Source organism: Mucor velutinosus (assembly GCF_035048745.1).
Source record: "Mucor velutinosus strain NIH1002 chromosome Unknown tig00001549, whole genome shotgun sequence".
Classification (NCBI taxonomy): Eukaryota; Fungi; Mucoromycota; class Mucoromycetes; order Mucorales; family Mucoraceae; genus Mucor; species Mucor velutinosus.
Genome location: NW_027041929.1, coordinates 126,625 through 152,878, shown reverse-complemented (window position 1 = coordinate 152,878; position 26,254 = coordinate 126,625). Strand labels below are relative to the sequence as shown.

The 26,254-nt window shown below is 41.4% G+C and overlaps 7 protein-coding genes across 7 annotated transcripts; 2 read left to right on the top strand and 5 right to left on the bottom strand.

Annotated features, from left to right (window-relative positions):
* Positions 1 to 9: 9 nt before the first annotated feature.
* Positions 10 to 884, bottom strand: ATC70_006971 (uncharacterized protein; the record flags this gene model as incomplete). The annotated part of the gene is made up of 5 exons (XM_064826237.1): positions 10 to 181; positions 238 to 512; positions 569 to 695; positions 775 to 797; positions 855 to 884. The coding sequence occupies 5 exons, from the start codon at positions 882 to 884 to the stop codon at positions 10 to 12; spliced, it is 627 nt and encodes a 208-aa protein (XP_064676335.1).
* A 2,907-nt stretch (positions 885 to 3,791) lies between these two features.
* On the top strand, positions 3,792 to 4,262 carry YPT31_2 (Rab GTPase ypt31; the record flags this gene model as incomplete). The annotated part of the gene is made up of 1 exon (XM_064826236.1): positions 3,792 to 4,262. The coding sequence occupies one exon, from the start codon at positions 3,792 to 3,794 to the stop codon at positions 4,260 to 4,262; it is 471 nt and encodes a 156-aa protein (XP_064676334.1).
* Positions 4,263 to 5,319: 1,057 nt separating this feature from the next.
* Positions 5,320 to 7,011, top strand: ATC70_006969 (uncharacterized protein; the record flags this gene model as incomplete). The annotated part of the gene is made up of 2 exons (XM_064826235.1): positions 5,320 to 5,365; positions 5,408 to 7,011. The coding sequence occupies 2 exons, from the start codon at positions 5,320 to 5,322 to the stop codon at positions 7,009 to 7,011; spliced, it is 1,650 nt and encodes a 549-aa protein (XP_064676333.1).
* An 817-nt stretch (positions 7,012 to 7,828) lies between these two features.
* Positions 7,829 to 10,482, bottom strand: ATC70_006968 (uncharacterized protein; the record flags this gene model as incomplete). The annotated part of the gene is made up of 4 exons (XM_064826234.1): positions 7,829 to 8,087; positions 8,145 to 8,531; positions 8,594 to 8,763; positions 8,821 to 10,482. 4 exons carry the CDS (start codon positions 10,480 to 10,482, stop codon positions 7,829 to 7,831), a joined length of 2,478 nt encoding a protein of 825 aa, XP_064676332.1.
* Positions 10,483 to 11,963: 1,481 nt separating this feature from the next.
* ATC70_006967 (uncharacterized protein) lies at positions 11,964 to 17,896 on the bottom strand (the record flags this gene model as incomplete). The annotated part of the gene is made up of 3 exons (XM_064826233.1): positions 11,964 to 15,548; positions 15,606 to 17,481; positions 17,556 to 17,896. 3 exons carry the CDS (start codon positions 17,894 to 17,896, stop codon positions 11,964 to 11,966), a joined length of 5,802 nt encoding a protein of 1,933 aa, XP_064676331.1.
* Positions 17,897 to 18,335: 439 nt separating this feature from the next.
* On the bottom strand, positions 18,336 to 21,291 carry ATC70_006966 (uncharacterized protein; the record flags this gene model as incomplete). The annotated part of the gene is made up of 3 exons (XM_064826232.1): positions 18,336 to 20,081; positions 20,149 to 20,969; positions 21,024 to 21,291. 3 exons carry the CDS (start codon positions 21,289 to 21,291, stop codon positions 18,336 to 18,338), a joined length of 2,835 nt encoding a protein of 944 aa, XP_064676330.1.
* Positions 21,292 to 23,373: 2,082 nt separating this feature from the next.
* KRE5_6 (killer toxin resistant protein) lies at positions 23,374 to 24,672 on the bottom strand (the record flags this gene model as incomplete). Its single annotated transcript, XM_064826231.1, has 1 exon — positions 23,374 to 24,672. The coding sequence occupies one exon, from the start codon at positions 24,670 to 24,672 to the stop codon at positions 23,374 to 23,376; it is 1,299 nt and encodes a 432-aa protein (XP_064676329.1).
* Between the last annotated feature and the right edge of the window lie 1,582 nt (positions 24,673 to 26,254).

The following is a 26,254-nucleotide window of genomic DNA, read 5'->3' as shown; positions in this document are numbered from 1 at the left end:
TATTTATTCTTAACATGCACATCCATTATTATAATCTCTATTGTTATCGCTGTCAATACGAATAGGATCACTGACTTCACTGTAGAGTTCCACGTCAGTCTCTTGTTGGAGAGCATTCTTTGCGATTGTTTGGAAAGCCTGCTCCACGTTGATAGCATCTTTAGCAGATGTTTCAAAGTAACTAGACAATGAAGTCAGTCTCTCAATCATCAATCCAAGATCATCAAAACTACTTACGGAATATTTCCTTTGGCTTGACTGAAAGCCATAGCACGCTTTTGAGAAACCATACGTTTGGATTCATCAACATCTACCTTGTTACCCAACACGACAAAGGGAAAGTTATCGGGATCACGCGGCGAAGCTTGCACCAAAAATTCATCATGCCATTGACCGAGCGATTCGTAACTCTTGTTATTATTCACATCATACACCAGTACACAACAATCAGCACCACGATAGAATGCAACACCTAATGATTGAAAACGCTCTTGGCCGGCAGTATCCCAAATCTTTGCGAGACACATCAGCAGTTTACTTGTGAGATGCTTCTCTACTACACACATACCTGCATAGTAACCAACTTGTCATCCACCATCACTTCCTTTGTCAAGAAATCAGCACCAATGGTAGCCTTGTATTGACCACTGAACTTTTTGTTGACGTATTGATTCATCAAAGAGGTTTTACCGACACTATACGCAAGCACAGTTTAGAGACCATTGCAACACTCCTCCTATAGAGCAGTAATTTATCATCCACCAAATAACTTACCCACTATCACCAAGAATAATAACCTACACATCTGCGTCAATCACTGGGAGCAGAGGAAGCCATATTGCAGCGTACTTTACCTTTAACAACACCTTCTTTCTTGTAGCCATCTTTTATATATTGATTTTAGAGGAAAAAAGAGAAAAAGAGAAAAAAGAACGCACAAAAGGGAAACCTGTTGTTTGAGATTCGTCCAAAATCCATCAACTCCGAACTGTTCATTTGTTGTGATACGCACCATTTATACACTCTATACAAGCGAAATTGAATGGTATATATACGAATGATAGGAAATGTGATAATGGTTGTGTAATGTATAAGGTCAGTTTTTTTTTTTGTATTGGGCATTCGTGAGAGTATACTACAAACACTTACGCTGTTGTTAATGCATGGAGACACATTTCTCGTAAAATGACGTTGGTTTTCAAGATTGTTTTGAGTTTATCATTGTATCATGAAGGTGCGTGATTGGCATTGGGTGCTCTGATGAGACCGTGCCCCAAGAATCAATTACCCGTCTGCTCAATGGGACCTTTGCTCTGCCTTGTAAGATAGATATATATTCTCTATCTGAAGCATACCATATTAGTCAAGCTAAGCTATAGTACCTTTCATTTCGCAACAATCGTTTTATGGACTTCACAAGCATTGATTACCTCCACTACAACTATAAGCATGGCATTAGTGTTTGCCAGCCATTGCCAATTACGACTCCGCTCCTCACCTTCTGGCATGCCTTGAATTTTGCGAGCATAATGTCTGACATCTGCCAACCATCATCATCTCTAATATATTTACCAGAAAACTATATCAAAAAAAAACATAGGAACGACCGATTAGAGATCAGAGACGTAAAAAACTTAAAGCATTGAGTACCGTACAAGGTTCGAAAAAACCACTGGCGAAGCTGGCACTGGAAAGGGAGACTTAGTATCTAATTCAACATTTGGTAATGTTGACCTATAAGGGGGTTATACCTCAGCGAAACGAAGGTGCAAAACCATAGTATTCAAGCAGCAAATTCAGGTTTTCATTTCCATTATTAATAGACTTATCAACAACATAACGCATCAGAATTTGTATGAATTAGCTTTACCAAAATCAATATTCGTTCTATCTGAACTAGAAATTGCACAGGCCGCAGAAATGCCCTTCCTCCAGAAGATTCCAGCTACCAAGGATGCGCTTCATGCCGTGTAAATAAAAGCTATAAAGCAAAACATAACCAAATTTGACAGCTTTCAAGCCTTCATATCTTGACACGTAGATCTTTCTGAGCCATCGGAATGACGCCAAACAATTGTACTTGAATAGCAGTAACTTCCTGACACCTTTGCTCAACGTTTTAGGGACCAAAAAAAAATGGCCAAAAATCGACCAAAAAGCATGAGGTACCTCTCATGGTTTTTATTGAAAATCAAACGATCGCGTTTTTTACCTTGAAAATGAAGACTTTTACTATGGTATATCTTAAATCAAAATTTTCCTCTTGATTCAAAGCAACTTCTGAAATTACTTTTATGAAGTTTTCATATGCAAAATATGTCTATTTTCGCTAAAAACCTCAGTTCAAAATCTACTAAATTGCTCAATAAGTTTGGTCAAAACATTTATTTTACTTGGCACCATTGGAAGCGTTTTGAAAAGTACTCAAAGAATGTATTAGGAAGCATCGGATGATTATCACAGTTTATATAGTCGAACATCACAGAATTGTTCTGTCAAGTCGAAAAAAGACGAAATCTGTCCAATCTTCAATAGAAAAAGATAGACTGCGTTTGAATTGATTTTGGCGGCGGCGCTGCTGCTGGCTTACCCAAATGCCTTTCTGATGATGTTAATGACGATTGTGATGCTGATTAAATGGGGACAATGAAGTTGAATGAACAATTGTTTGGCTTGAAGACTTTTTTGGGGAGTTTTGCCTCATAAAGGCGTCTTTTTCAATGACAATATCTCAAAAAAAAAGCGCTGTAGATCTTGCACAAGTCCTGTATTTGCGCATAACCAGCATTATGCGCCATCTTAAGAGCATCAGCAGCAGCAAATGGTATAACAATTCTACTATCAGAATATGGAGATTGTGGTGTATAAATGCTGCATAAAACTTGAATTCTCTTTTACGTCGTCTCAATAATAGACTTTGTTTAATATCAGTGTATAAGCAAAAAGATGCTGAGGGAAATATCTCCTCTCCTCCTCCTGGCTTTTATATAACCTTTTACTAATAATTGATTGTTTAAAATCTACTTGATATATCAAAATTTTATTGTATCTGATATAAGATGTCTTTGGCGAGAGCCCGCAGGGCGACATCGTCATCGAGTGTAGTGCGATTGATCGGCTAGTCTATTATATACTGAAAATCAAACGAACGCACAGCTTAGCTTACAGAGCTCTGGCGCAATTAAATACTTGCTTCACAGGCAGATACTCGGTGTCAGTTGTGGAGCAGTTGTAAAGCCAGTGTACGCTTTTCCAATATTTCAATGTAACGTTAGCGGATGTATTTGTACTTATTGAATTGCACAACATTTTGTTTACTTTTTATACAACTTTTTATTGATCAAGCCTGTGTATCTTGTCTTCAGGACATGATAGGTAGCATTTGAATAATGTAAAGATAACTGTTGTCTAATATGCGGCGGTATATCTCTTCATCTGTCAAACAGTTATTAGCAACATTATTTAAGGCACCCCAAACTTGTTCTAGATCTGATATATTGATGCCTGACCTGTAAAACCACTTGAAGTATTCCTTCATGAAAGCTGCAGCCATTCTCAGTATGTATTTCTCTTCTCTCCAGCCTTTCTCGTTCCTTTACACTCTTTGTTTGCGTAGCATTAACACTGTCTAAAACCATTTCTTAGTTGTTATATTTTTGTGTCTTGACAGCTCATATTTATAACCAAATCTATAAAGCGCTACTCTTGTTACAGTATGTATTGATCTGGTCAATCGATGTACCATTACAAATGCTCACATTTTTCTTGTCTAGTTATCTTTTTCATGTCAAATGTCTAGTGTGCGAACAAAAGTAGAGCAAAAAGATCCGTTTACTGGCACTCAAACCAGTCATCCTGCCCAAAGAAGAGTCGTTGCTAAAGGGAAGAAAAGAGAATATGAAGCTGTAACATCCACAAGTGTTACGTCCACATCAAATTATCAGTCTGTTGTCAAATGGCCCAAGACATTTGGTGTCTCGCCGCAGCGATTGATGGATAGCTTTTTTCAAGCAATGAGGGAAATCATCGAAAACAAAACAAGGCCCATCATTGACAAGCCTAGTAAATTGGATGTACTCAAGAAAGCATTACTCTCGGTGAAGAGGCTCCCCCTAGGTATCATTACTACTGCTGAAAAGATCTGTCAATGTGCCAGAGATGAGTTGAAAAATCATCTTGAACACCATGGCACTAAGCAAAACTTTCAGTACTTTCAAGAGTACGTCAAGGATCATTTCGATGCTATTGTGGTATCTTTATAGCCTCAGGCCTCTGCGTCTACAACCATTGGTGAAAGTGCATCCATCCCAGCTACACCGGTTATTGCTCCTTCTGACTCTGTAGCGTTTCTTCGCCGCGACCTCTCTGGCTTGGACATGGCATCCGACATGTCTTCTGTGTCTGGCGTCCCTTCACATGCAGCAATGTCTTCAATCTCGCATAATCCCTCTGATATATCCATGGTTGAAGCTCCCCCAGACAATGTAGGATACCGCACTTGTACTGTGTCTTTCAAGAGCCTTTTACGAGAGAGTGTGCCTTTCGATCTTGTCGAGTCATTTTTTGCAGAAGCTAAATACTGCATTGCATGATGTATCTGACTAAGTTATGGACTTGCAATTGGTGGTATACACATTGATGCTCTCAATGAAGTCCTCGCAGCTCGTAGCTCATAGTGGTAATATTCAGCTGAAGAAAGCTCGTGGTTTCCAAATACAAGGTATACTCCCAGCAGGCTACAATATGAAAACTAATGTCATTACCTCTGCTCCTCCATTACTCTCTAATGCCTTGCAGTCTACGGCTTTTTGCAACGGTATCAAGGAATCTTTTCCAGAGCAGACACATTGATTACCTGCATACTGCTTTGTTTGGCCAAAGAGGTACCAAGATCTCGCATTCTCCATTTGCTGCTCTGTCGTCCGCCAATGCGCCAATGCGCCAATACTTGGTGCTATCGTAAGGGATACGCCTCAACCTGCTAATGAACTCATGATGGTGGCTCAAGGATTGTACAAAACAAATCTCGAAAACATGTGGGCAAGTAATAAGGTATTTAACAAATCACTGAACAAGCTACTGGAGATTCTTCTTCGCGCGCATCTCGCCCCAAAACGAGAGTCGCATTACTGGGAGCTTCAACAGACCAAAGCAAAGAAGCAACCCAAGCAAGTTGTCAAGTCGATCAGAAATTCGTTTCACAACGCCATCCGATCAGAGAAGTACAAACTGCAAAGATATCAAAGAAAGGCATAGGGCAAACCAGAAGACAACAACTGGGCGAAGCTGGCCAGAAATAGTCAAGAGCGCATAACTCACATGTACGCTGATGCCAAGCGCCCTGTCAAATCTCTTTCTACTTCTGGTACTACATTTGATTAAGCTGCTGTATCTGCTTCTGGCTCAGGTTCTTTTACTACAACTGTATCTATTCCTACTGCTCCCTCTGGCACTTCTGGCGCTGTTACTGCCTCCAATGCTAGTTTTGGTCTTGGTAGTGCTGACATGCCTATTGACGAACTGCTCCCTCTTTCTGAACTGATAGATGAAGAAGACGACCAAGAAGAAGAGGAAGGCACCCGTGATCTGCCCAGAAGACGAATTATGATTCTCAAAGCTATCCTGAGAAATCTCTTGATGAGGCAAGCTGGCAAGTCTATCACCCATACACAGCTCAAGAAGGAACGTCCCAATATCACGGAAGCAGAGAATCGCGTGTGCATGCTTCTGGGAAAATTACTGCCGCCTTATATACCTACTAGAGATCATTATAGCTACATTGGCTTCCAGTTGCCATTCTTATTGTTGGCCAATGATATCTTTTGCTCTGTTGGCTACCACAAGTTTGCCGTGGATCTGCGTCCAACTTCTTCCTGTGGCTCATTACATGCAATGCGTGTAGACGCGGCCTCTCTGTATGCCTTATGTACTAGAGGTGAAGATCAAATGGATATCTTTGACTTTCAAGGATTTGTCATAGAAAACGTTGGGATAGCAAGAAAATACAAGGATGCCGTGTTTAATTCTTTTTTCGACATTCGTGCCATCACGCAAGCCTGCAAGTCCTTTGGTCTGACATTTGCTCACAACCTTACCATTCTGCCAGGCCTTACCTCTGTCCGTATTTTGGGCACCAAACCAAGTCCCAACAAGTCAGTTTCCAATACGAAGAAACCTTTAGATATTGATTGGGATACCGTGAAAGAGCTTCAGACCAGAACTAATCAAGCATTGAAGAAGGACATTGACCAACTGGAAACCGATATCAAGGCTGTATCTGATGAGCTGAAGACTGCAAACAAGGACCACAAGAAGGAGCAGTATTCTACAAGGGTCAAGGACTTGAAGAAGCAACGGCACACTGATCGTAGCAAACGCCAAGAAATCAAAGAGCTGAAGGCTCAAAGATACCAGTTGTTCATCGCTATCAAACAGACCAAGCAACAACTGCCCAACATGAGAACTCGCGCGTTTTTGACAGGGAAAGCTATTGAATATAGAAACAAAGACATCCCTCTTGTATCAAATTACGAGCCTCCTCCTTCTGACCAACATCTCGATTCAATGGTGTTTTGGGGTACTGATAACGGGCTGGCTGTAATGACAGAAACTATTGGCGTGAATCTGAACAAATACAAATATCACTTGTCACTGCATAATAGATTCTCTCCTCTCACCTGCATGTACTGCTTTGGGCCCACCTCTCATTCCACACAAACCATCAAAGCAAAAGATGGTAAGACCAAGGCAAGGTCCATTCATGGTGCATTCCTGTGCTTAAATCCTGCCTGTGTGTCCGTTCTCAATCACAGAGCCGTTCAAGGTAGAGACAAGACATCTGCTTTGGCCATCGCTGTCTCTAGGCTTTCCATTCTCTTGTTCAAGCAGCCATTGTCTGTATTCAATCCAAAACCCAGTCAATCCAACACTGGCATTATTTCCAAGACCACCTCTTTCTGTAACAGAAACGAGAAACGGAACGGCAGCGGTGCTGCATTAGCGGACGCTTGAGTCTTCAAGGTAATGATGTGCTCAATCTGGCACTGCTTTACTAATTTGTCATTTATTATACTCGCAAGATTCAAGTTTTCGTACCTTCTGCTCCAGATTGGACAGATTCTGAACAAAATCGACCTGATTTTTATATTTTAAGAGATTCGACTATATGAATTGTGAATATCAACCCCCACTTTCTAGTAGTTATATAGAGCAATTTTCAAGACGCATCGAATGATACCCAGTAAAAGAGGTGTTTTGAACAAACAAAGTGAGCAATTTGCTAAAATATGAAATGAGGTTTTTGGCCAAAAGGTTGAGATTTTGCATATCAAGGCCACACAAAGACGATTTCAGGGGTTGCATTGGATCGAGAGAAACATTTTGATTCAATATTTCTCAATAAAAGACACTTTTAAATACAAAAAAAATTGTTTCATGCTTTTTTGTCGAATTTTGGCCATATTTTTTGGGTCTTCAAAAAGCTGAGCAAAGGCATCAGAAAAGTAAATGCAAGATCAGAGCAACTGTTTGGCACTATTTCGGTAGCCTAAAACTGATTTTAACACGAGATAATACGGCTCGAATTCATACAAAGTATGTCGTGTTCAGCGAATTTTTGAGTAACGAAAGATATTGTAAGTATGCTGCTGTCCGTACATGAAGTGCTCCCGTTCATATAGCCATTGCGCATTGTAATAGAGCTAAATCCAGAGTTGCAAGATGTTTATGAAGGGCTCTCAGTGATAGAATAACGTTAAAACGTGATATATCGCTATTTATAAGTAGGGTACAAAGGGGAGACAAGCGTATTTTATTTAGAACATTTCCTTCACATGATGACACATTGTGATTCTTTGCTATTGCTATTATTAGTCTTGCCGTTGGCGGCAGGATTTACAGACAATACTGAGAGTTTCTTGTCCTGCATGGTGCGTCTCTTTTCATTCTTTTGGTGCTTGACAAGACTTTCCAACAGGTTGACTCGATCTCGTGCTTCTTTGTGGTTGCCCTTCTTGACTGCTTTGGAATAATAATGATGGGCTTGAGCAAAGTCTCTTGGAACGCCAATGCCAATTTCATAGTACCATCTATATTTTTGTCTGGATTGAGTCACTGATTCACTCAATCTTGATAAACGCACTTACCCTAACAAGTAGCATGCATCAGGCAGATTCTGATCTGCAGCTAAATGACACCATTTGAATGCTGCATCTTCATCTCGAGGTTGAGTTCTAGTCCAATTGGATTCGTCTTGCTCGAAAATAGCCAGCTGTTCTTCCAATTGCTCAGGTGGAACTTTAACACCTTGATTACAGATGCGACAGAGACCCAACATGGCGTACACATTGTTGTTGTTATTCGCTGCCAGTTCATAGTAGTTGTAGGCTTTAGCAATGTTGATGCGGATACCAAATAAGCCTTGTTCGTAAATGTAACCAAGACGATATTGTGCAGCTGACAGGCCCATTTCGGCAGCATGTTCAAGGTATGTTGTAGCAGCAAATGTGCCACCGTAATTTTGTATTAATTCGCTATATATATATATCACATTAATACATATTTTAATTAGAAACCATGGTCTTGTAGAATGTACCTGGGTATATTGATAGAGGGATAGTCGTTTGTAAGGAGTAATCCCAAGGTATAAGGTGCTTCTGGACATGTCCCAGTTGATTTCTCGGATGCTTTCATTAGTAATTGGATTGCCCCTGTGATATTGCGTCTAGAACCGAATTCACCATTCAGATTGATCATGGCAATTCTCTGCAATCAAAGCATTAGTATAACATAATATACTGCCATCGAATGGAGATTACTTACATAAAGTGCTTCCACGAGGCCCAGACTAGCTGCATCTTCGTACAGTTGAAACGAGGTCATGTAATCTTGCTCTCTTTCGTGGTATTGACCCACAGCAAACATGGCTTCAGGCACCTTTTCGTTTGCCGCAATTTCATAAAACTTGAGTGCCTTGGTAGCACTTTTTCTGAATCCGTACATGCCGCGGTCAAACCAGAGTGCCAGCAAATAAGCAGCTTCGCCCACATGCTCTTTGGCTAGCTTTTTGATCCATCGCACACCCTCTTCTTCCAACATCTTTCTCTTCTTGCGCTTACTGGCTGCTTCTTCGCCGTCGTCAAACGATGGAGTTTGAGTCAAAGTAGAATCGCGACGCATGGTGTTGAGTGTATTGACGCTGATGTGGGTATCCACACTGCTGCGACGGCTGTTGATGCTGGCAGGACGACTGATACTACCTGAACCTGTCGTCGCACTGCTGCCTCGACGAGAGCGCTTCAATAGAGGTAAGTTGAGAGACAAATTGGGTCTGAATGGGCGCCTTTGTCCATCATAAAGACTGGCCACTTCCAAGAGGTATTTTGCGTAGGTGAGTTGTACTGTGCGATCTTTTGTTTTCAGAGCCATGGTTCTGTAGAGTTTGATAGCATCTGGATGATTGGTAAGGCTATAGGATGCTTTGGAGTATCTAGAGGAAGATTGCTGCTGCTGTTGTTGGTGCATGTGCGTTGGGTAAATGGAAGAAGGTGTCAGAGATGGTGTCAGCGAAGGGTTACGAGCGTGTTGTGTCAAAGGTGGACGAACATGCGAGTTGGGAGGGCTTTGTTCTCTTAGCAGATCTAGACTTTGACGGCGGTGATCTGCTGGTTGATGATGCTGATTAATAGAGGAAGACTCTAGTTTCTTGTTCAATTCCTCTTGCTCAATTTCATCAGGTGATTTGGTCAATTCCTCATTCGCTGTTGTAATCACCATGGCACTCACAGATTGCTGAGCAACAGAAGCCGAGCTCTTTTTCGTTGGTGAAGACGGGAAGAAGTCAGGGTGATGCTGCGGTAATTGAGGTGGAGGACTGGATGGACTACTACTGCTGGTGTCGGTTGTAGGGGAGAGCAGGTATGATTCATCAATGGTCAGCAATGGAGGCAATGATGCCAAAGGTGGCAATAATTCTAATTCCATGTTCTTTTTGTATTGAAAGCGAGGAGGGGGGTGTTGCTCAACCAATGTCTTTGATACTTTTCTTATGACGGTAGGTTTGTATTCTTGAATTTGTGGGGGCTGTTCAGAGATAGCAGAATCTTCCTTGTTGTTACCTTGCCAAGCATTTGGAGGTGGTACTACAACGATTTGTTGTTGTTGTTGTTGTTGTTGCTGTTGTTGTTGCTGTTGTATTAGGGTATGCTGGATTTCAGGCGAAGAGATGATGCTACTCAATGATGGCTTGTACTGATGATCAGTGGTGTGTGGCTCATTATCCTCTTCATAGAAATCAGGATTGACGACTCTCAAGGTGAAGGGCGGTTGCTGATCGTGGATCGCAGTGCCTGTGTCTGAATCAACCGAAATTTTGCTATCATTGATCATCATCAAGTTACTGCTATTACTCAAGGATTGCGTCGATGTTTTGGTATTGAGACGATATGATTGCTGTAGTGGTAAAGACGCGTTTTTAGTTGGCATAGTATTAGCAGTGGCCAGAGAAAGAGAAAGCGAGAAAGAAAATATGGAAAGAAAAAGAAAGTGAAAGAATTAAGATTTTCATGCTATATTTATACCGGGAAAATAAGTTTGGTTCCCTTCTTTGGAATATTTGGCATTATCAGGCCTAATACTTTGCACAGAGCTAAATTTTTTCAAGGCACCAACAATAGGCAGAATCTCATGTGAGAGCATTATCATTGGATAGGCAACTATTCCGGATTTATTGTAAGAGAGCTATATATAGCACATTTGTATTTATTATGCGTTTTCAATCAAATTTCAGCGAAGTAGCACACACCATCTGCTAAACTTGGCTTCATGCCTTTTTTTTCAAATGTGTATATATAGTAAGTCTTGATTATAATTAGCTTCTAAATGGAATCGTTGAAAAGTAGGCATATGGCTCGTTTACAGTTGATCCATTAGCAAGGCGTTGCAGCCGGTGCGTTGACATTGCTGTCATCAAATATCATGATTGCTTAATTAACAGCAGCAGCCAAAATAAAACAAACAAACAAATCATGATCCATGTTCTAGGCCACAGATCAAAAATCCACATGCAAACTAGCGTTGATCTCGCCTGAATGATAGACACCCATCTCGATTACTAAATAAAGAAGACATTCTTTTAATTAAAGAGTGCAAGAACCCTGGCTAGCCGCAACCATGTGTTTGCAATGTCCAGCTATAGGCTTCTTCTAAATGAAAATCAATTATACTGTTTTCAATGACAGCACACAACGTAATATAGTATTCAGGTACACAATACACATGCGCATCCTTCTTCAACTCCAATAGAAATTAACATCAACGTGAGCAGTGTCACCTTGATAACTGTCGAGATTAGAAAGAGTCGCACTTTGGATACCATTGTCTCGTTTTTTTTTTGCTTGGTTTTTTTTTTTACATGAAAATGATGAGCGGATTGTTGCTACTATTCTTAGCAACTGAGCCAAATCAGAAATGTAAGAATGGGGTTTTGGACCTCCTCCATAGCTTTTTCTTTGCTTGGAATGACTGATGTAATATATATATTCATGTTGCTCAATGGCCGATATTACAGAATCGAAAGAGACTGCCACATTTCATGTGATGGACCTGATAAGAAAATGACAATACTATGGGTTCAATAAAAAACATGATAGTAAAGTGAACAGGTGCGATTCATTCATAGCTGTTTTTATACATTATGATAGGAATGTGAGCAAACTACTCAAAAGCCAAAGTAAGGTCTTTGCAAGCATTGATGCAATTCAGTGCTGACCATTGGCTCCTGGCATAGCTGCACTCGATCCTCTACTCTAAGAGAGGTATTTCCAGAACCATGCTAAAAGGTGCCAGAGCATTGAAATCATGACATTGATGTATCAAAAGCATTGTAGTATTACATGTTTATTTCCAAAGGGGGGTATGATGAAATTTATAGATATGTTACATTGATAAACACTCGCTGAAATGGCTTAAGCGCGAGCTTGAAGAATATTTTCAATACAGGCATTAATATAATCTTTTCTAGAGGCCATGGAGACGCCAAAGATGGTCTGGAGCTCTTCACGCACCTGTTTCTTGGTGACCTTTGTAAGATCTGCTGTGCTCAAGATGCGCTGTACTTGGAAGAGGATCTCCTCATTTTTAGGGCCGGGATTGTCTCCCATGGTGAATCCATCCATCATGAGTGAATGGCTACTACCGCTTTGTGGATTGTTGTTACTGTTGAATTGAGGTGCTTGTTGCATGGGGATGTATTGACCGGGTTGGTTGTTGAACGAGGCAGATTGGGCAGGAGCAAAGGAAGCCATGGATCTACTGGATGGCATGGGAAGCATGGTAGCACTATTGGAGTAGGGCATCATGGGCATGGATGTCGACGAGGGCATTACCATGCTTTGATGGTCGAAATTGGAGCTCATTCTCTGCTGCTGTTGTTGCTGATACTGCATCATGACACTAGGCGAGTACATACTCATATTATCCGAGCTGTTCATCATGGGAGCGCCTTGATTGTACATGGAGTTGGCATTGTTGTTCATCATGCGGCTTCCACTGCGACGACTGTTGTGAGTGTAGGCACTGCTGCTATTCTGAGACAAATTGTCACTCCAGTGATCTTCTGAGAGCAAGGCTTGTTCGTATTCAGACCACTTCATGGTGGGGATAGACTTGGGATCAAACGTGCCTTCATCAGCAGCCACAGCAAACTTCTTGCCTTTTTCACCAACAACAACACGCGTGTTACCCCAGGAGAAGTCATCGAAATGCCAGTACGAGTAAATGGGAATGTAAAAGGCGAATACAGGCAGAGCAAAAATAGATACAATCATCCAAATGACAAACTCCCAGCGACCCTTCATGATGAAAAGCAGAGCTTGAAGACCATAGGTACCAGCAATAGTAGCCACAGTGATGATGGGGACCGTGCCGTCGGATGTAGCCAAGGTGTAGATCAGATAGCCAAGATAGCCCATGATAGCAGGCATCACCAACGTACTGATCAAGTCAAGCATAACAATAAAACGCATAGAGAAACAGCAGAAACCACATAGACGGGGAAGGAAGACCAACTCACCCAGGTTGTGCACAGTGGAGTTGATCCAGCGACGACGCTGCGATACCAGGACACTCCAGAGATCGGGCGCATTGGTCTTACATTGAGCATCAGGGTTGAACTTGGTCTTGAAGTCAGCAAAGTGCTTGAGCAGCAGCGTAGTCAGGTAACGATCTTCACCAAGATGTAGCAAGTTCTTTTTGTGCAAGGTGTCGACAACATTGACAGAGTAATCAGCAATGATCTCGTTACTGCAGAAAAGAGCACGCTTGCCATCCACCGTACGCACACGATACATGGTGAAACAGCCAGGCAGACAACTGACAGTGGAGAACAGGGATTCAAACGACTTGATGAGATGATGAGAGATAAAGTATTCATACACTTGAATCATGGTGACCCAAGTGTCCTTTTCGTTGGACAGCGTCGTCTCACCACAGATACCAATGACCTTGGAGTCGAGTACCACACTGGACACCAGGTAGTTGAGACCGTCTCGCATCACTTCGGTATCAGCATCCACCATCAGCACAAACTCGTAGAAATGCGGGCTCACACCAATGACGTTCTTCATCTGGTGGTAGATCTCAAGCTGGAGGGGATTCATGGGAGCGTCATAGTGCACACGGTTCAAGAATTGCATCAGCACCAATTGAGAATCACGCTTACCACGATTACCAGGCTTTTGGCGTTCACGAGGGTTTCCTACTTTGGCAACCACAATATACGGTACGACATGACCCTTGACCTCGTACAGACCAGAGTAGATTTTACCCATATTGTGCTGCTTGCTGCCATCACCAACAGAAACAAAGGACAAGGCTTCGGGATCTACTTGAGGGTCCACGCCCAGGATGTTGAGCACAATGCGAGGCGTAGGCAAGTCGTTGCCACTACCGACAATCATTCCGTCGCAGATGATAAACAGCAATTTGCGCTTGTCGTCGTAATGTAATACAGATAAGGAGTCGATGGTCTTTCGCAGTGATTCTTCGTCCTCGGTGTAACATGTAACTTGACATATCACAAACTTGTCATGTTCCTCAGGAGCACGTTTACCACCGAATCGAATGGCTGCTACAAACTTGAAGACAATCACAGCAGCCATCAGACATGTCACAATCAGCAGCAAGTAGGTCGAGAACTGACATTTGGTAGAGTTTCTGGTGTCAACGTAGCCCACAAAGAACAGGTTGCGAAGACACACCAGTTGACGTTCACGCGCAGCCGCATCCAGGGGCAAACTGTTGAATTCATTGGTGATATCAGAGCCTGCTTTTTGCTGGAACAAATCCACCACGTTTTGAGACATAAAGTTAGTGTCCACAGCAGGGACAGCTTCGCCAGGAGGACCGCGAGCATAACGCCCGCCCATCATGTAGGTCGTCAGATCATAAATGTGTCCATCAATGACAGCCCAGGTACGCAGCGTATTGATGCCATTTTGCAGCGTAGGACTCTTTGCTTGGTCTGAAATCGCCTTGTATTCATAGCCCATATGCCCCACCTTGTAGTTTTTTCTCAGTAGGGTCATTTGGTCGTAATACCAGTTGGGGTTGTAGTTGTCGGAAGAGTATCTAAAATCGTGGTATTGGCCGTTGGTGTCTGTCAAGTTGATGTTGTAGTCAAAAGACACATAGGGCGAGATGGGTGCACCGTCGACACCCTCACACAGAGCAGACACTTGGACAGGAAAGAGGTTGGTGACATCGGTGCCAGCGTATTGCATGACAGAGGAGGTAGGCACAAGATTGGAGGGGTAGTGGCGAGGAGCAAAATTAGTCAAGTCAAATACTTCACCACGAATAGCAACATAGGCTTTTTCATCATCGATGCCATGGCTCTGCAGCTCAGACGTGGAAAACACATGTTGCTTGGGACACACAAATTCACCAAAGAAGATCAGGAACCAAATAACAAAGGCACACATTAAGAAGATGAGCATACACAATGTCACCTTTTCTCGCCAGGCAATGCGCACATCTTTACGCTTCATGCGACCACACCAGACCATAAACTTGGAGGGAATCCACCATGTTGCAAAGTAGACAAAAAACAGCCATCGCTTGCGTCCTGCTGTCATTTTGCTCTCGTCTTCTTCTGTTTCATCCAGATTCTCTATAACAGGCTCATGCGGAATAACAAGACCGTTCTTTTGATCGCTGCCACCTGTGGTCGAATACACGTAGGAATCGGATCCATAGTAAGAGCCGTCATTTTCAACGTATTGGCCTGATTCGTCCTCAGAGTAGTAGGAGGCTTGGTCGTCCTGGTGCGCATAATGCTGAGATGGCAAAGGCAGACCAGCAGCAGCAGCTGTAGCAGCAAACGGATGCTCGTTATGTTGTGATGCTGATGTGACAGTGTCGTCTCGTGTGGTCGTGTTGGCCTCGCTGGCGTCCATCAGTAACTGGCCATCCTTGGCTTGGCGTTGCTCTACCTTTTCATAAGAACGCAGTTGATCTTCCAGCTCACGCCATGCCACAGCACTGAGAAATACCTATTGAAATCTATAAATAACCCATTTATCCTTTAATGACATACAAAGAATACATACTTTGTTTTGTGTTGTGCACATGTTATTTGCAGTCCAATTCATGGTGCCTGCAGCTGTTTCACATTGCGAGCGAAGCAAACGAGAGGGGTCAAGTCCCGTGAACAGGTGAGCATAGCGGTCCAGGAACTCTTGGTGCTGGTAAGACTCGACATACTGAATGGTGGGCAATTGAAGGAGAGAGGAGACTTTGAACTGTTCTAGCTGTGATGTGACGTATTTGCTGTCAAACGAACTCTTGCTGGAAAAGCCGCTGCTGCCCGAGTGTTGCTTTGGCAGAATGCAAATTACAGACCACAGCTTCACCTCTTCAAATGACTGCACGAGTTCGTCCATGGCAGAGGATATTTGCTGCAACACCGTCAAGGATGCTGATGATGATAAGTCGCCGGTCTTTTCAGTAGGACCGCCCTTTCTGCGAGTGGATCGACGTTGGGAGGGAGCACGCATGGGCTTGGCAGACTGACGAGCCGCAATAATAGCCGAGTTGTGCTTGGGATGATTCTCCACTTTGACATTAGCAAATAGATCAACGACAAACGAGTTCCAAGAAGGCTGTACATCTAAACCACCCTTAAACAAGGACAAAAAGTCGACCGAGATCTGGCTGTTGTTCTCTGCAATAAATCCGTGTGTCGAGTACTGGACTGGCTCAGAGCCGCTGTAATGATTGATCACAAATCGTCGAGCGTTGGTATCTGAATTCTTGACTGAGAAGGCCGCATGCGTCGAGTTGAATTTTACTAGCGAATCCATAATGTTGTCGTCCGTGTAGTTTCGCTTGGAAACGTCTGTCATGGTGTTGATTGTATCGCATATGCCCTTGGGGCGATTCAATAGATCCAGGCACTGACCATCCACTGCTGTGGTTGCTAGATCAGCAGGCACTTGGATGCCTTCTGCACGAAACACATCTGCCTCGGTTTGGAACATGGTCTGATCAAGGTAGTATTGAATACGCTCATTTCCCAGGTTGACACAGAGTTGATCGAAACCAGCTACCACGCTGTGAGAAGTTTGGAGGCCGGGGAAATCCAAAATGCCGATAAAACTGTTGAATTCATCTACACAAGTTTTGCTATTGACACGCTCCACAATCCAAGAAAACAGCAGCGAGTACAAGGTCTCACAGAGAGCGTCTCTTTGAAGGGCGGCTTGTTCTGCGTTTAGAATCAGTGTAGTAAAGTCTTTGCGAATCATGGTGGTCTTGAATGTCAGTACATTTTCCAGTGCATGAGGGTCCAGTCCCAAAAAATCCGCCACGATTTCAAGCTGTTCAGTGTCTTTAACAAAAGCGGCTTCCTGTGTACCAGTACCCACAGGATCCACAAAAACAAGGTTACCGAGATGCAATATGGTAGCCACAAGCTGTATGATTCGACCAATGTGTTCTCTGCGGAAACCACTAATTTTGAGGGCAGATTTTAGCTGATCAAACTTGGCTGCATCTTCAGCAGACTGGATGGTGCGTTTCTTGAATTTGGAGAGATAGTTGTAAGCAGATGGCTCTTGGGCTGTGATTTGTAGTGCTGTCTTTTCGTCTGAGGATACACCAGCTAATAAATAATAGAATATATTGAAATTGCCATCTGTCGTTGATGGCGATGAGCGACCTGTGACACGGGACTTTTCGAGAAAGTAATGGAGCGTCTTGGAGCCGACCATACGTCCTCTTTCATTGAATTGGATTTCACCATAATAGCCAAATCGAGAGCCAGAAACGCCGGGATGTGTTTGGCACTCGCCGAATGCTTCAAACACCTTTTGGGATTCTATAATTTGGGTTTGCACTTTGGATTCTTTGCGATGGCTACTGAGTCGTACCAAATGTCGGATAGACAAGTTGCGGATTTCGGATTTTCCACTACCGGAGTCGCCTCTGATATAACGATGAAAAGAGGGTTTGGTTTAGTAGAGGAAGAAAAAGCCAAAGACAATAGACAATTTGGTTACCTTAATACGATGTTTTGATCACTGCCAGTACGTCTCATATGGAAATACACTCTGTTTACAAGGTCAAACAAATGTGGATCCAGCAGTGTGTTTGTGCCAGATGCATCTTTGTAGGCAGCTACGTATTCCAAGCTCGTTTGGTCATCGTTGATGGCGAGATCTTTGAGGGGATTTACAACAATCAGATGTCGAGATCCGATGTTTGTGTAAATCTTGAACGTCTCGTAACGGGAGCGGATGCATGAAGCTATTGTTTCACTATCTGCATTGGACAATTGTGTCAGATCAGTAATAGATGTGCTCGCTGCCTGCTGCTGTTGCGATTTCCTAGCTTTCTTCATTTTGCAGAGAGAGAGAGAGAAGAAAAGAGAGAGAATGAGAGAGAATAAATAAAAAAGAGGACTAAAATAACAAGGTGCTACCTATGGCAATCAAATGGATTATTTTGCACCTCTCCTCTTCTTGTGTAGCTGTAACACAGAGCATATAACAAGAGGATGATATGAGCCAAGATAAAAATAGCAGCAATCATCCATTTTTATACAAAAAGAAAATTTTCTAAAGAAACACACAACATTTAATGACAAAGAGAGTATTTAATATAAATAAGAGGTAGTAAAAAGATGATTACAAATTCAAGGGGGGTTATCTCCATCTCCAGATGTGTAAACATTTTAAAATGGGAAAAGGAGAACATGTCAATTTATGTAATGAAAATGAGGAAGATTAAGCTTTGTATTATATGTCCGAATCAAGGCAACATCAACTGCTAGATGGTATTTATAGCACAACCTCGTCCTCATCGTCTCGAAGTACGAGTGTGTATCTGCTGCTGCTGAGGTTGTTGTCATGGCAACGGTGATTCCAATGTTTGTTTGCTTGATGATGATGGTGATGGTGGTGGTGATGATGATGTCGTTTCCCTGGCTGATGACTACAGAATGTTGTCAGAACAGAAGCTGGCATGTCCATGGAATAGGTAGAAAATGATTTATGGAGGCTTGTATTGTGTTTAGATGACGGACAAGGATGGTTCTTTCTTGATAAAGAAGAGCAGCAAGTGCTATATCTTTTGGAGCATCGGTGTCGTTTGTGATGGTGATGATGATGGTTATGGCGGTGATGGTGTAGCTGCTGAGAGTGATGTTGGTGATGTACACCACAGGAACTGTCTAATTCCAAATAAAATGAGTCTTCTGAATGTTTGTTTGAATCAAACATGAGCAATTCAGAAGAGCTTCGACTCGGGTTTATGTCGGCAGCGGTGAACGATGTAGCTTCCTTTAGTGGCTCGTTGGCGATGATGCCTGAATCAAACATTTCAATTGTACTCCAATCCTTTTGTCGTTCAGTCGCATCATCGTCGTAATCTGAGGAAAACGTGGTCAAGTCAGGAACAGAGTAAGTGGATCGACGCAGTTGCATAGATTGTAGCTCTTGCTTTAGCTTTTCAGGCAATCGAATAACCTTGGACATGGTCTTGTTGGGCAATGAGTTAGTAGTAGTGGTGGTGGTAGCAACAATATCATCTCCTTCCGTCAATGTGCTTGTGGATGAATTTGCGATCAGTGTCTCCTCAATGGTCATAAGTTTATTTTCGGGTGGGTTGTCGTCATCCTCAATAAGTGATGCTTGTTCTGTCGATTCTTTGGAGAACATGGTAGTATGATGTAATTCAGGAGGTGGCGTATCTGGCTTATTTCTTGAGCTATGCAACACGGCGACTCTATTGTTATTGCTAGTTGGGCTCGTAGGGCGACAATGACAATGACAATGATAGTGTTGTTGTTGCTGCTGCTGGCGGCATCTACTATGTGCGCATTCGACTCCTCCTCCTAAAGAGGACGAAGAAGGGGGTGATGAAGATCGCTCGTACAAAGGTCTCGGCGCCTGATTATATTTAGACGCTGGCTTGGATTTGGATGTATGTTTTGTATCTATAAGACGACTTTCAGATCGAACGATGGCCATTTTAGGAGCATCCCGGCTATGTTGATTGATTTTTAAGGGAGCTGCTGCAGTAGAGGCAGCGACAGCAGCAGCGGCTGTCGTTTCCATTAGAGTTTGGTTGAGGATTTGTTGTTGTTGGATTTGCAGTTGTTGCAACTTTTGCTGTTGCAGTCGCTGTTGCTCTTGTATTTGCTGCTGTTGCAACTCAATCTGCTGTTGCATGTGTTGCTGTTGCATGTGTTGCTGCTTTTGCTGTTGCAATATATGTTGTTGTTGCATTTCCATCTGCTGTCTTTGCTGTAGGTCCATTTGCTGTTGCTGATGTTGCTGTAGTGATTGTTGAGGAAAACTTGGATAAGCAGACACCGAACGATTTAATTGAAGTCGCATAGGGCTTACAGTGTTGACGGGAGCACGGAACATGTCTTGCTCTTCTTCATAAGGAACACTCATCACAGGGCCAGTTTGTAAATAAGAGTTTCTGACATTCGTGATAGACGATGATTGCGGCATTCTTAATTGCTTCAATGGAGGTGATGGAGAAGCTCTTTTGTGTAAGCTGATATCTGATTGTGTCTGTAGCAAACATAGTTAATTAAAAATCTGATAAATCACACGTAAAATCTAGATTACGGAGTATTACCTGAATTGGTTTGGAGGCGACTGTGTACATGTCGTTCATGTCGGATACGCTTCTCACCAATGGCGGTTGCTGCTTTGGACGTTGCTTGTTTACTGCTATTGCTATGTGAGTCGAGGTCGGTTTAGCATATGTTGTGAAGGAATGCGATTGAACGAGTGGTTTCGGGGACGGTCTTATGTCCTTGGGTGTGATAGCTGTGATAGGGCTATTAGCTGTAGTGGTGGCCGAGTAGATAATGGGCATGGATGGTGAACTTAAATTGTTGGTACGAGCCTGAGTGTTATCCATAAAAGGGGAGGGTTGTAATGATTGGCGAGCTTCCAAACGATGTCTCTCTTTCATTCTATCCATTAAATTCTTTGATGTATTATTGTTTGTGGCAATATTATACGCAGGGGGCGATGCGGCTGTTTGTGTTTGTGTTTGTATCTGCTGTTGCACCAGTGTTGGGGGGGAGGCTGGCTTGCTCACCAAGATAGCTTTCAGGTCGTCTTGATCAGCGATATCGCTGCCAACGTTTTTTGAACTGTTTAAATTCAAGTTGCTGTCACTAAAAGACAAAAGAGGGTTTGGCTTTGGTTGATGTTGCGGCAGCTGCTTTTGCATGCTCTTACGAGAGGCTTTGTTGTTATCTACTGCTGGTATACTAATCGTTGGTGCAGATGAATGCTGATGAGAGGTCATAAATGCAGGGTTTTTAGCTGCTGCTGTGGCTGCATGATATACCGGCATTTGAGATGATGATAATGATGATGACTGTTGTTGCTGTGGTACAGATGATGATGGTGAATCAAACATTAACAGTGGTGATGGTCTAGCACCTACTTGTTTCTGTTTAGTATTATTATTTGCATGTCATTTATGTAGTTTAGTACCCTTATTCTGTCTGGAAATTGGAGGCTCATCGCTACAGTTACTGGTTGATCTGGCAGAGTCCAACTCGTTCATAATGTCGTCCATTAAACTGGCTCTTGTATCTCTGGGATTGGACGATTCGATTTCAAGTGTATTGCTTTTCGATAAGGAACCACCTGCAAAGGTGAGAGGCTTGGGAGGAGGCTGGTAATGATGTGATAATTCGAATAGCTTATCATTCAGCTGCCGTTGTTTGCGAGATTTCTTTTTAAAGCTTAACAAACCCATTTTTACAGTTAAGGATGAGAGGAAAGGAAGAGAGAGAAAAAAAAAAGAAAACAACACAGGATACTTTTAAATGATTCATGTATAATACATTTTATTGTAATGAGGGTGAATCTCCTTAACTCTATATATAAATGGCATAAAAAAGAAAGATGTTGAGACGGACAAATCAGGGAAACTAGTATGATCATTCACGAAGCGATTTGATAGCAAGGAATTGTAGCAGTAGTAATCAGTTCATGTACATGGGCTGTACATGATGCAGGCATACTTCCCTTGTACCATGTATGTAACCTACAGTCAAACAGGTGTCATTTTCTGTTCTATAACCTTCACTGTGTACGTGACAATAGCTGTATAAATTTGATTTCCTTCCCCTCCCTTTTTTTTAATCCCTCCCCTTACCAGAGGCCATGTCTGTTGTGATCCACTCCTCTGGTTGCTGTGTCAGTTCTCCTTATATCAAATACATTTCAATTGTGATTTTGAGCCTTCATGTGAAAAGGTACGATTGCCACGTAACAAAAGTGGGGAATTCATAGGATATTGAAATCATGGTTTTTTGGAAGTTGATGTAAATACCATGTTGGGTGCATAGTAGATCAAGCGCCCATTTTGAATGAGAAGAAAGCTAAAATCTATCTTTAGTCTTAAAGTCAAACTTGAATAGGCATCTAGAATCATGTCACTCCAAAGCGTTGTGAAATAAACTTCCAAATGTAAAATGACTACATGCTGTACGTGATTTACGAATTCAAGTGATTTCACTTGCATCAAGTTGCCTTAAAGAATTATTAGCCCGATCATCACTGTTCAGTCATTCTTATAGAGGGGCATACTCTTTTTTCACTTATACTGGACATGCTGGATTCTACTAGCGTCACTTTTCAATGTATATAAACGCAATGACTTCGATTAAATACGCCACACAGATACCATGTATAATAATTTATGCTATTCGTTTCCTCTTCGGTTATATGATGAATGATTTAATTCAAAAAAAAAGACATCAGATCATGTAAATGTTGGATGGTGTCTCAGTTAATAAGCTCTACATGCAGGACATCAGGCCCTACAATAATTGATTATACGTATAGTGGATTTGTTACAGTCGATTGCAAGCGATATATCAAACAGTAAAGTAGCCTGCTAAAATCGCGAGCTGCATACTTGCACCTTTCCATCGCTCAAATGTATTTTTTTCGATAGTAGCCATTGTTTTCTGTCCCTAGTAGTAAGCTTGTACGGAACCGAAATGCACATCAAATGGTACCACTCTTAATAGTCATCCCACCGCTTGTGTAAAGAGTATTTAACCATCTCAAACCTTTCGAGACAAAACATTATTGAGGCTTCACATCTTGTTTTTCACACATATGTACAGTCGTAATTTCGCACAATATTCATAAAACGGTCCAATATGACTTGTAACTGACAGCAGGGGCTATACCTTGGAGTCTTCGCTCACTGGCTTTCTCTATTCGCTTTGATTTCTCTTTTGATTTCTCTTTGAATTTCGATTTTGAAATTCGAGCTTTGAAAGTAGCATGTTCCTATAGCGAAATTTTGCGTAGAAAACGATGGTGTAATTGGATTTTAGATAGAATGCGTTGATGGAGAGAAGAGCGAGATTTTTGAGATTTGCAAAATTTGGACAGATGCTACTAATAAAAGTCATTGGATTACTATATGAATGCTGATTGTAAGTCTAGTAAAAGTTGTAGAGGGTACTTTGTTTGAGTAGGGCGTGTTGTATTTGGGCTTGCTGAGAACGATGTCGATGAGTAATGAGGAAAAAGAATGAAAATGGACAAATTTCAAAGGGTCGTACTGGTTGATTTTACTAAGTGAACGAGAGCTTCAAACTTAATAGCTTCTGTTTCCTTTTTAATTCTCTATACACTATTTTCAGAAATTATTGGGACATTTTTAAAAAAAATTGGTACTAATTCTGAATAAATATTGGGTCTATTTATAATTAAATTTGGGACAAATCTTGAACTATTTTGGAACACTTGCCTAATTAATATTGGGACACTTATAAAAAAACATTGAGACATTTTCAGAGAAAGTAAAATTCATTTATTACAATGGCTCTTTCGCCAAACAAACATCGAATTTCTTAACAGAGTAGCGAGCAGAACCTTCAAGATCACTGTACAATACATCATTGCATGCATCGGTAATCCTGGTCGAAAGTGTTTCAGTTTTTAAGAGCCTCTCCCTCTTGAGTTTACTCTTGACCACATGCCAGAATTGCTCAATAGGATTAAGCTCAGGGGAGTATGGTGGGAGGTAAACACATCTGTAACCTCGCTGAATGATATACCTCTCGATATCCTTGGCTGTATGGATGGGTGCATTGTCCATAACAAGATAAAAATCTTTGAATTGCTCATGCTGGTCCATGATATCAATCGTTTTCGCAATAAAGTTAAAGTAGTGGCCAGTTACAGTACCCACAGTTGTTGTTGCTTTTCCAGAAGAAGTGCCAGCTAACTTTCTTTTCTTGTTGGATGTTCCAGGCAACCTCACTTGAACATTCAACACTCCCCATACGCTAGTTGCGCCAATAATAGTGGTAGTTTTCGCTCTTGTTTGAGGTACAGGCACTTCAGCTCGAGTTCCTTTCTCTGACCAAGCCATTGTTCGCTTCAAGTTAATATGGAAAGCTGACTCATCAATGAAAACACAGTTGGACATGTAATCCATGTCGGTTTGGCTCCATTTGACTACCCAGTCGTACCGGTTTTGAATGTTTTCAGGCGAGTTTCTTTCTTTGGAATGGAAATGAGCTTTCTTGAAAGTCAAGGCAAGATCATTGGTCATGTAGTTGTAAATAGTCGTTTGGCTGATAGTCAAACCCGAGAAAGCCTTAACAAGACTCTCATGAGCTTGTTCGATTGTTACTGATGGATTATCTTCAAATTCTAGTTTTAGGTGCTTCGTATGGTCTTCGTTCAAAATCTTTGGTCGACCTGCTCTCTTAACTGGCTCTTCATCGTCCTCAATTTCTTTGTTAACCTTTTTTTGATCCTCTGCGTACCATCTGTAAGCGGTTGTTCTTGATATATGGCCGTGCGCTTTCCAAGCTTGATTAGGATTCATGCCATGGTCGTAGATAAGGATAAAAAATCTTGCCTTGTCTTTGTCTGTGTAGCTGTTATATTCAGTCTTGGGCACATTTTTCTTATTTTTAATCTTTTTCTCTTTTAGTGCGGTCAATTCTCTTTCAGGTGGCTTCCTATCAACATAAGTATTGTAGTTGGTAATGTCACCGAGAGGGAAGGCTTCGTTGTCTACATCCATTTCAACAGCTTCGTTTCCATGCCCATCGACTGGAGCATTTATTCCGTCTTCGTAGTAAATTCTGATATCTGACATTTTATGAATAACGAAGAAAGCGACTATGATTTCATCTCAAATCCCATTTAGTTTTGTCTCATTATAATTTCGAAAAGTGTCCCAATATTAATTAGGCAAGTGTTCCAAAATAGTTCAAGATTTGTCCCAAATTTAATTATAAATAGACCCAATATTTATTCAGAATTAGTACCAATTTTTTTTAAAAATGTCCCAATAATTTCTGAAAATAGTGTATGATGGTATGGTTATTATGGATAAATAAAAAAAAAGTTGAATATCTCCTGCTTGTAGCTCATAAAATATAAGATTTTGAGCAAATTTATGAAGGGAACGTACACCTGGTACTTAAAACCATTATATTATAATGGATATAACGTAGAGCTATTGAATGGTCTTTGTTTTGTGCGAATCCAGTGAGTATTTGTCGAGATATGGTCAAAAAAGAGTATCATGCAAAATCATGGATTTTTCTTCAAAATCTACGTGTGATAGCAAGCAAAAAATCTAGTGACGATTTTTTGGTCAGGACAATATTTTCAATATTTCATGATAGAGTCATGTCAGAGCTTCAAGCAATAGCTCATTCGATAGGAAATTTTTTGGTTTACAATGCTTAGTAATGCTTGACAAAATGTTTTGATGGCAGATACTGATTAATATTTTGAAAACAGTCAAAAAATCGCAAAAACAATCGTATCAAATATCAGGTGAACAATGTACACCAGAGACTTGATATAAATACCATTGTATTCTCCTTTGAATTCTCTACAAGTTTCATATAAGTTTGAAGGGGTAGTTACTATCAAGAAACGCGTAATTTTAAGGTCGATAGATTTCGGACCCCCATAGATCCTCATTCAGAACAATAGAAATTCAACCTCCGTTCAGCCTTCGCATGTGTACATCACACATGCATGCATTTGACCAAGTATTTTAAAAATCGGAGCGTACGAAAAGGGCCATATTAACTTGTTGGTTTCAAGTTATCAATAGATACTTGACATGTTGAAGAATCTTGCTGTCAAGACTAGACAACTGTAGCTTGCTTTATTCAAGAATAATAAGATTTCCAATTTAAAGTATGTATATTCCCCCGCTTAAAAATAGCATCCCCAATGTCAATTATATCATGAAACAGGCATTTCCAGTATAATGTTCCCACTTGGAACTTGCTCCAATATCATTATTCTACAACATATTTCAGTTTTATATGATTCTAATTTTTTCACCTATGAGGACCTGGATGTACAAAATGTTTTTTGATTTTGAGGTTTTCAACTTTTGGACGATCGAACATCGATTTTTGAAAAAATGATGCTAGAGCTTTGAAAGTAGCATGTTCCTATAGCGAAATTTTGCGTAGAAAACGATGGTGTAATTGGATTTTAGATAGAATGCGTTGATGGAGAGAAGAGCGAGATTTTTGAGATTTGCAAAATTTGGACAGATGCTACTAATAAAAGTCATTGGATTACTATATGAATGCTGATTGTAAGTCTAGTAAAAGTTGTAGAGGGTACTTTGTTTGAGTAGGGCGTGTTGTATTTGGGCTTGCTGAGAACGATGTCGATGAGTAATGAGGAAAAAGAATGAAAATGGA